Here is a 10505-nt window from a genome sequence, read left to right on the forward strand (position 1 = left end):
GAGTTAACGACTTCAGCTCAAAAACTTTCTTGTGCCCGAGAACTCACCTTTTATTCCAACATACAGCAACAAGGGGTAAGTTTTTTTAATGTTAAATCAATTTCACTGATAGGCAATCTTTCTTTTAGACCAAGCTAAACATTCCAATTCGGAGTTAGAAACCATAAAAGAATATGGTAAATTTATGATACCTGGATTTACAACAGGCCATCCTCAATTCCCTCTTTCTGTCCCAATTGTACAAGCTTGTAAGAGATGAGCACTAGGGGCTCTTCTGAAGGATGCTGCTTCACCTGCAGTACTGAAATTTTGTCACTGGAAGACAGACACCTCTCTATTGCTAGTCAACAGTTTCATAAATGTACTATCCTAAGAGCGTAGCTGGTATGTCCAGTCAACATTAAAGCAAGGAGTTTTCACATGTGCTCCAGAGAGACTGACATTCATACAGGACAAATGTCTCAGTTTCTCTGTCTCTGAATACTTTTTGGTCACCTCACCTGTCAAATCCAATGCATTTCTGACAATTGCTTAAATCTTTCTGAAACTTCTGCCCTGGTAGAAGTCAATTAATTGCATTGAGTGCCATAACTAATTTGTTCAATTCTTATGTGTCACTACAGTAGCATTTATACAATCTTAACTGAAAACTGATGCATCTCAACAGCATTTCATGAAGCAGCTTGTCCCTCTATCTGCATCTGGAGTATCAGTTTAGAAATTATTTTCTTTACTACGCAGTAACAGTAAAACAAAAAGGTAAGGGCTGACTTGCTGTCAAGCCTATTATAAGCAGAGTATTTTACTAATATATTAAAAATAATTTACTTCCCCAAAATAATGTTCAATTACAAGCAGTTTACACTATTTTAAAACAGGGCTAGAAAGTGTTTCAAGAAAAACTATAAAGTCTGAATCACATCGCGCTGAAACAATATGCTGAAATGCTTTAAACTTCTGACTTGCAGCAAAACTGCTTGTAACCATGGATTTTTATTTAGTATGTGCACTAGGTAGGCTGTCAGACAGCTGTGAAGAGGAGTCTGTTTACTTTCTCCTGGCACCTCCGCCACCTGCAAGCATGGTGGCCACCCGAATGAAGATGTTCAGCGTATCCGTGTAGATACCCATGCACCTAGGAAACAGGAAATTAAAGTTTATTGAACAGAAACAGTATTTGGTGTTTCATACCATTATACTTTGTATTTAAAAACCTTCATGAAGCACTAACAAAACCAAACTATGATCATCCTCAGTGCTTGATATGTCAAAAAAACCCGTGTTTTTGTTCTACCATCTCTGCCATCAGGAACTACTTACACAAGTCTTAACAGTATACTGCTCTCATACAGCAGCCCTCTGCTTTTGTGCTACAATTTTATCTTGTTTATCTCCAAGAATTTAGACGATGGTCAGTATTATTTTAATTATTAAAAAAAAACCCCAGAATCAAGGAGGTAAACAATTCACTTCAGATCAGACAGACAACATTTACAAAGAAATTACTTGTTAATCAGGCTTGGTCTGTACTGAGAGACCACAAATCCTCCTTTCCCTATCTATCACACTGTTGACGCTTTTTCATTTATTGAGAAAGACTAGTGAATATTAAGTGACTTTGAACAAGTTAACATTTTTTGTCTCAGCTGATATTGATGGGTATTTTCAGAAAGCAGCTATGAACTCCCCCAACAATGATTTAGAAAACAAAAATGCTTTTTAGAAAGTACTGCTGGAGGCATGCAACGCCACACATTCAACCCTGTTTCTCTCGTTTCAGGCAGATGGTGTCTGTTTTAACTCCACTAGCTCTTCTCACACTGTATTTTTAAACCCTGTGATCCTTCCCATTTAACAGCAATACACTTTTGAGCAGTATACAAAAGGTCTGGCTGTTTTTACAGCATAGTTCGATGTAGCTTGAAGCAAATTCTTACAGAGACACGGAGATCAGCTGGGTTAACACAGAACACTTACGCGTTGATCGGATCATATTTTGTTACTCCGTAATATGGAATTGTTTCTGCACGCTTGATAACGTGCTGTGTATCATAGAGCAGGAACATGCCAAAGAGTACCAATCCACCATAAACAGCTACCGAGTACAAGCCAGCACCAAACGCAGAAGTAGGAGGCAAGAACATGGATCCTGGAGAGGAATGTACAATAATGTTAAAGGAAGCTACTATGTGCATCTGCTACTCTGAGTCAGGTCAAACTTCAGTCACTGTAGCACATGTTTTTCAGAAAGTATTCAATGCTCAACTTGTGGTGCATTTTTGATACCATGAGCTTTAACACACCAGCTGAAGATGTCACATGTGCAGCCTGATCCACTAACTTTGAACACCCTAGGGAATCATGTCTACTTGTCTTCATGTGAAAGTATTTCTGGCCCTAGGACTACAACAATGCCAAGAAACACACACCTAAGGGAGAAGGACAAGTGGCTCAGGAACTAAAATCACATGTACTTTCTTCCCCAGTCACTGGCAGTGGCTAAAAATACAAGCCAACATTATCAGCCCTTTGTCAGCTTAACACTTATCAGAACTGTAACTTGATGTTTGTTTTCAAGAACAAAATTAACAGAGTATTTTCTGCTGGGCTAGAGTGAAAGGGCTATTTAAGGCAAGTCTTAACTGGACAGACTAGTCTGAAATTAAATGTGAGCTGCAACTTAGCAGTTAAAGCTTTTAACTTACTTTATCTGACAGTATCAAAGGAGTATCTTACCAACTGAAGAAGCAAGAACAAAGCCTAAGCCTATTCCAAGTGGTCCTCCCATGTTCAGAAATTTTTCACTCGGAGCACACATGGCCACAGTTGAGAGCCCTCCAACGATTCCGGCCGTGTACCAGGCAGCTCTGATCAGCAAAGGCCCACCCAAGAAGGCCAGAGGAGCCACCACTGCACCCATGACACCTAGACAAAGGAAAACAAAACATCGCCCATAAGAGCTGCAACAGTTCTGGCAAAGACACCACCACCATCTTTTATTTCCCAGTCAGATAACATGGCTCACACTAATCCACTCATATGACAAACACGCTTGATTGTGTGTCTATCTAAAGGTGCCAATTTTTTGGGCTCCCTTCTAAGGTCCTTGAACTACTTTTAACTAGCTCTGGGAGAGTGCTGCAGGGAGCTGGTCTTTGGAGAAGAAAGGTTAATACCAGTCAACATATTGATCTGTTCAAAACAGAGCTGGTAAGAGATACAGGACAGATTTATACCACAACCATTAGTTAGCCGAGTAAGTCAGACTTTTCACCAGTCTTGTATGAAACCTCTAACCAACCTCTTAATGCCATATTAGGCTGCTTAACTAGTAACAAACACTAAGATAAATATAATTTCTTTTGGCAAAAACGTTAGCTTTGGCGAGGCAAATATGATTCCAGTGCTGAACATCCACATGTCTTTCCTGAATCATAAATTATTTCTGGTAAAACAGTTTTGAAAAATGCTAGCCATTGTTATCTGAAGTAGGCATCATTAGCAAAGAACTGATCTGTACTGTCAGAATCTGGTCACACTAAAGCACAAGTATCTACAATGAACTCCGAAACCACATACCTGAATGCATCATCCAAGCCAAATGTTTAGCTGCTGGACTATTTTCATAGGATATGGACCTGACCAACATTCCAGCACCAATCATAGCTGCAAAAGTTGCACCTATTGCCTGTAAAAACAGCATTACAGCAGTGAAGTTAGCATTAGGACATACGGTCTCTGTTCTAACCTCCTAGTCTAAAAGTCAACAGCCTAATTCTGAAAAGAGCAACCTAATAAATAGTTGGAGCATCTATCAACTTTGCTGCTGTAAGGTTACAGTCAATTTTTTGCAGGTCTCAGCCTGCAGTAGTTCCCATTCTGCTTTTACTCTTCTAAGAGTCCAAATGGAGCAGTAAGATGGCAACAAACTCTCAGTTGTGTAAGGAACGAGAAGGAAAACATAATGGTTCTGCCCCTTACTCTACACCTTATCCAGGTACTGAAACTTTTTTCTTGTACATTTCTCCATCAAAAGCCAATACTCAGTTCACAGACTTTTGCTACCAAGGAATTTTAAACCTCATTGCCTCCTTTTACTGGCAATTCCAAGCAGAATCCTCCAGCAGCCAGCAGACTGGTCAGAAACGTACAACCTTGGTTTATCACCACAGATGCATTATTAAATTAATCTCTGTAAAATTATGTAGGTGTTGGCATTTAGCTATTACTGTTCCACTAAAATTAACACACCAAATATGTACTAAGGAGATGCATGTTGTTAACAGTATCACTTCAGTCCTGGCAAACAGGGCAGAGCTTTCAAGGAGCTATACAGAACAGCACAGGGAGGAGTAAGAATGCATAGGGACCTTGTTTTCCATTTTTAGAAAGCTACAGATTTAGTATAAGTAGTCATCTGAGGCTAGCAACAAGAGGTTCTTACTTGCATATAGCTGGTATGGATAGCATAGAATTTTTTTTTCCTTATGTAGTTTGTTTGGACAAACTATCAAAACAGTATAGAAGGTGCACGTCAGCAAGTAATTAGATGCATCAGATCTTAAAACACAAATAACACTAGGATACTTAATTATTCTTTATAGGTAAGGACACTAGTGTAAGTCAAGTTCTGCCTTACTTTCAACCAAGTTGTTTATGTTTCACATTTTTTACGCTGGCCATCACATTTGGGGTCATTTCTCAGTACACATTTTTATTTCCGTAACAGAAGCTTACCAGCCAGGAGCCTCTTGTCATAAGGCTCATGAGTGCCGGAGATCTGCTGACTGCTACAGCAGACAGTGCCGTCAAGCCAATGCTTCCCGCAAAGTACATGTAAGTAGTGCGAATTCTGTCTTTCACATACTGTGGCCAAATACTGAAAAATAAGCAGTCATTCACAGCTGTGCAGTTACTGGTATCAGAACGAAGACCAACTGAAAACACAACCAAGTTGTTAAACATTCATTGCTATGAATATAAGGGAGGTTTTGTGCAACAGTGGTGTGGTCTAGAAACTTCTGCCGTGAGTTTACCTTACAACTGGGGGCTCAACTTTTAAATCTTTCGCACTCCATGCTGGTATAACATAACTCTCTAGAAACCTTACAAAGTACAAATAATGTGAATTATAGTTCAATTCTAAGGAGGAAGCATAGATGGGAAAAAGAATAATGAGTGGTTTTTAACTATGGAAAAACAGAGAATGGTGTGTATGTAACAACCTGTTTAAGGAAAAAGGTCTACAGAATGTGTACTGGGCACTAAGTAGCCTGCTAAGCAGCTCATAAATTGCTGAGTCACAGTGCACAAGTTTATCTGACATCACAAGACACACACATCATTTTCAGAGCTCTAATAATAGCAACAGCACTACAGTTGAACAGGAGTGCCTGCAATACGATTTGGTCATACTACAGGCGGCGCAGGGAAGTGGTGGAGTCACCATCCCTGGAAGTGTTAAAGGAATGTGTAGACATGGTGCTTGAGGACATGGTCTAGGGGGTATGGCAGTGTTGGGCTGATGGTTGGACTGGATGATCTTAGAGGTCTTTTCCAACCTGTGTGATTCTGTGATAGAGAGAGGAAGCTTTCTTTGCTAACACCAAGCTTAAATACAGTGCACACATTTTCTCCCATCTTACTCCTCTGAACCATTACTTCAAGGCTTGTGGAGAAAAAAGTTATGGATAGCTGTGACAATAAAAAGCTTCTCAGATACAACTTGCAAGCATTCAGTATGAATGTAGGTAGTCACTTCCAAAATGAATGCAGACTAAGTGGATCAAAATGTCTCCAGCACTCATTTCTCCCAAGCCCATGCTTATTGCAAACCACCTTTCAAGGCAAAACCATCTAGTTACTTAGATATCACAGTCACGTTTCTGGTGCGCTGCTTTTTGGCCAACGAAGTTTTAAGTAAAATATGTTTATTAGAGCAGGGCTTATGCCAAGGTACTTCATATATTCAAAGGAGACTCTCCTTACAAGCTCTGTATTAAAGTTTAACGAACAGCCTCATGGGAACACCAGGCAAAGCAATCGCAACAATATGTTATACAGAAAACTACCCTTTATCTGTGGCATACCTCGTATTTATGTACTCCTCACAAATGAATTTCAAATTTAGCAACACGAAGGAACTCACTTAAGTCAATATCCATTTAAGCTTGCATAACTGAAATTTTGCTTTCAGTTATATACTTTAAAATCCTGCAGAGGCAAGGGCTTTTCTGTTTTGAGCTCAAAAAACATGTGCACACAGGGTGACACCAGCAAAAGAAGAGACAGATATAAAGAGAAGGAAGATTCATTTAACATGCTCTTCACTTAAAATAGTAAGCCATCTTACTTACACAGCTCTTTCAATAGCTCCAATCTCACTGGACATGCCCAATCCATAGTAACAGAGGGCCCCCAAGCCAACAGCAGCCCCTCCAGCAACAATGAATTTCCCCAGGCGATCAGCTGTATAAATGGGAAAAAAAACCCCACAAACCCATGCTCATGAATGCTTTTTCTTGGATAGTTAATAACATACATGAGTTTTGTTGTATCTGAAATAACTGATCCATGCTAGGTTTCGTTCTTAAAGCTTTGCTTAACTTCAAGTCACTGCGTTACCAGTTCTCAATGAGCTACATGTAAAAAACTCTAGATTCAGCCTATCAACACAACAAAGCTTCATAAAGAAATAAGAAATCAGCTAGTAACATGCCGGGTTTATTGACCATTACAGTGACAGGAACTGCAACACAAAATCAGTTAACAGGTTCTCCAGCAGAAGAGTTCACTATCCAACTCACTATAAAACAGGAGGAAAAACTAGACATTGTGTCCTTTCCTGTCACTCATCTGTCTTTAACACTTGTTCCTTCAAAAGCTCTTTGGTAGCAATTAGATCCAAATCACTTTAAAAAGGGATTTCCAAAGCTCATGTGCAACAACACATGATCTACCATCAGTTTCTACTGTCTGATTTTTAGACATACTGCCCGTGTGCCACGTATCAGATTACTGCTACTAATATAAGCATCAGTAACAAAATGTTGGTTTAACTGCAGAGCAGCTGAGACCAAACACCTTCAGTTGTGTAAGCCTTTAAGACTACACTTTTTCCTAACGTGTCATAACCAAGACACTACCTAGCCGATCTACAAATATTTCTCTTGTCAATTTAATGCTATTTTAGGACATTTACAATCCCTTTTGCTGAATGCTGCCATCTAAAAAGTCTTTGTAACACACTAACATTACGATCTACACTAAATGCACCAGAAAGCACAATAAGGTGTTGGCTTACGTAACAGTAGCAACAGAAGTGCTATTTTTTGCAAACTGCACAAGCTGTACAAAAACCTTTCCTTTGAGCAGTACACAGTAGATGTAGCAAAGCAAGCGCTGGATACAGATACTAAATAGTATGCTAAGTCTCCGTTAAAAGGTAACCATATTCTACTTAATAGTTCTCAACAGCAGCTTCAAGCACAGACAACAGGAAATTTCTCTGTATTGTGACATGTTTGCAGCTTTAAACTTCCCTTGTAAAGACAAGCAGAGAAACTGTCTCCAGTCACTTGAGGGAGACTACTAAGCAAACTTATATATGAAACAATATTCTCAGTCTCTTTAACAGTTTGAAGGAAACCGATTCCTTCAAGAAGTTTTAAGTTAAGCTTCAAAGATTCTCAGTATTTAAAGCAGAGCTACTCTACCTTTAAGTGCTGTTTCTGCAGATGGCTCAAATGCTGCTTCTTTTATTTCCTGGCCAATTTTTCCACGCCTTACACCAGTTCTTACTCGTGTGGCATAACACTGTTAGATTCAGAAATAACATGGGAGAGATTCAGTAAAATAAAATAGAAGACATTTCTTATCAATTTACTTGCTACACTTAAAATTGCTACAACCTATTATTTATCTGCACTTACCTCCGAAAGAGATGAAGCAACTGTGCTCAAGGAAAACAACTAAACATTAAAGTCTAGGAACCTTTGTGAATAACACGCACACACATTCTAGAAGTGCAGAACCAATGCCATGAATTTCAGAAGCTGAAGTTTTCAGTTCTGCTGATAAACAAGGTCAAATGTTTGCATTTCTTCTACTGTAGTCCTGCTGTACTAAACAAAGCCATAAGGCTTTTCTTTAAAGGTAAAAAATCTTTACTTTTTAAGTATTTTCCTTCCTACGTGAAAGCATTCTTTACGTCAACACTTTTATACACTTAACACCCAAGATGGCCCTGCCATAGTTAAGAAATTGCTTTAACCTGGGCTCTAACACATATCAGGGCTAAAGTCTTTGAAAAGCAAGTTTTCACTTTAATATATTATTTAAGACTCTTTCTTGGAAATAGAGAGCCAGGTCAGACAAGCATTTCTGCTTTTCCCACCTTACACAGCTTACTATGTCCGTCTCTAACTACATCCTTTAATTCTTTTTTTTTTTTTCCCCAATAATTTCAATGGGGAAATAGCCATGAGAACAGAAGATATTACTTCAACTGCTCTTAAAACCCCTGGTTTTTTGACTGAGTAATATTCTTCCATCAGTAAATTAAAGTGGATACCTCAAACAGGCAGAAGGCTTGTCAAAACTCACTCAAAACAGGCACCCCATACAAAGCAATTCTTTTGGCAAAACTCTCAACCCTTTAAAGCATTAGCAGTCAGAATGATTAGAAAGAGAATTACCTTACCTGGCTAGGCTGCCACAGCCTGTATGCTTTTATGTTGGAGTTCCTCAAAGCTGGTGAAGCCTGAGTAATGGTGGGGCGGATAGTCTGGCATGATAATGCCCTCAGGCATACTAGCCTTGCAGCCAGCATGGTTGTTCAGACAACAGAGTAAACCCTGCTCCTGCATGAGAAAATATGCTTTACTATTTCATTACATGGTCTTCACACAAAGTACTCTTATATTCCTCATTCTCAACTACACTAAACTCCCTAACAGTAATTGGACAATCACAACAGTACTGTAACAAGAGCTAGAACCTGCTTACATATGCAATTTAACCCTGTTGTATCAGTATTTGTCTCCCATTTTCATCAACAACTCATCTCACAACAAGGTACTTACCTGAAAGTAGGAGGATGTACGACTTTTCATACATATAAATTATATCAGGACCCTTTACATATTTAGGCTTGAGTGACTTTGGCAACTAACTTTCGTTTTGAGAAACAACACTGCATGAACACTCTGCCCTACCAACAGATGTTCAAAAGGATGGTCTAGATTTACATAACCTTCAGCTAAGCATAAACACAAATGAATAAATAATACAATACATGAGGTAGAAAAAGCTTTAGAGAAGTGTTTTGTTTGTTGGTTTGCTTAGGTTTTATGTTATTCTTTGATTAGCTTTGATTATTCTGATTGGCTTTATGGACACAGTACTCAGTCAAGGTCACATCCCGGAACACGAGTTCAGGTCATCTGTGCAGTTTTGACCACAGAACACTGACGTGACTCATGGGCAAATCCACAGCATAAGCAGATACCAAGCCTATGTATTCTGTAAGTGCTATTCAAACGCTACTTACTTCCACAAACAGTGGGTGTACTACACATAAAAAACACCCAGAGTCCTTATAGTTATACATACTTTAACTATGACTATATATAATCTCCGATATCCTAAAATATCCCAACTACCAGAACACTTTTTTTCAAACAACTGCTCACACCTTACATATACAATATCCATCATAACTTAAGAGCATGCTAAATAAAGGTAACTTTAAACATGCATTACAAACAAGAACCCACAGCACTGGGCACTGCACATTGACGACAGGGAAATTAAAATGAGAAACTAATCATGCTGCTTCAAAACGCTACTTTGAAGCTCAGTTACGAACTGCTTTTCTAACCGGAAGTACTTTCAGAGACACATCTTGTTTCTGTTACTAGACCTCACTATTCCACCAGGATGATATGGTTTGCAGGAACTCACAGTTAACAGCTCTGTGATTTTGATCATTTTTTTAAAAACTGACTATTTGAAGCAAGACAACTTCACGCGTTATATTAAGAACAAGGCCGCAAGGCAACAGGGCGTTAAAAACAAAACACCATCAACATTCCAGCCTATCAGCTGGCAAATGCAGCAGCCAGAAAACGCTGCGTCATGCTGCAGTCACTGCTGCACCGAAGCAGAAGGAAACCCATTCCAGACTCGGCAGGGCGGCGTGGCAACCCTGAGGGGGCAGGGAGGCAGCAGAGCCCACCTCAGGCCTAGGCCGGGCCGCGGGCCCTCCCCTGCTTTCGGCCTAGGCCTGGACTCTGTCCCCACTTCCGCGCTCCAGCGAGGCCCCCGCTGCCCAGTCTCGCGGCTCCCCTTCCCCCAAGAGCCCCCACATACCCGCGTAGCCCCTTCTCACCCGCCGAACCCGTCCGACCCCGCTCCAGCACCGCGCACAGACACCCGGAGCGACGCCGCAAGAGCGGAAGTGACGTCACACCACTCCGCGCGCGCCCACTGACTGGCTCGCTCAG

General features: G+C 40.1%; 1 protein-coding gene across 1 annotated transcript; it reads right to left on the minus strand.

Annotated features, from left to right (window-relative positions):
* Positions 1–808: 808 nt before the first annotated feature.
* Positions 809–8872, minus strand: GHITM (growth hormone inducible transmembrane protein). Its single transcript, XM_010148176.1, has 8 exons — positions 8702–8872; positions 7716–7815; positions 6357–6468; positions 4738–4879; positions 3580–3688; positions 2737–2925; positions 1978–2149; positions 809–1135 (listed from the first exon to the last, which is right to left on the minus strand). The coding sequence occupies exons 1-8, from the start codon at positions 8828–8830 to the stop codon at positions 1048–1050; spliced, it is 1041 nt and encodes a 346-aa protein (XP_010146478.1). The 5' UTR covers positions 8831–8872; the 3' UTR covers positions 809–1047.
* Between the last annotated feature and the right edge of the window lie 1633 nt (positions 8873–10505).

Source organism: Eurypyga helias, unplaced genomic scaffold (genome assembly GCF_000690775.1).
Source record: "Eurypyga helias isolate BGI_N326 unplaced genomic scaffold, ASM69077v1 scaffold18043, whole genome shotgun sequence".
In the NCBI taxonomy this organism is placed as follows: domain Eukaryota; kingdom Metazoa; phylum Chordata; class Aves; order Eurypygiformes; family Eurypygidae; genus Eurypyga; species Eurypyga helias.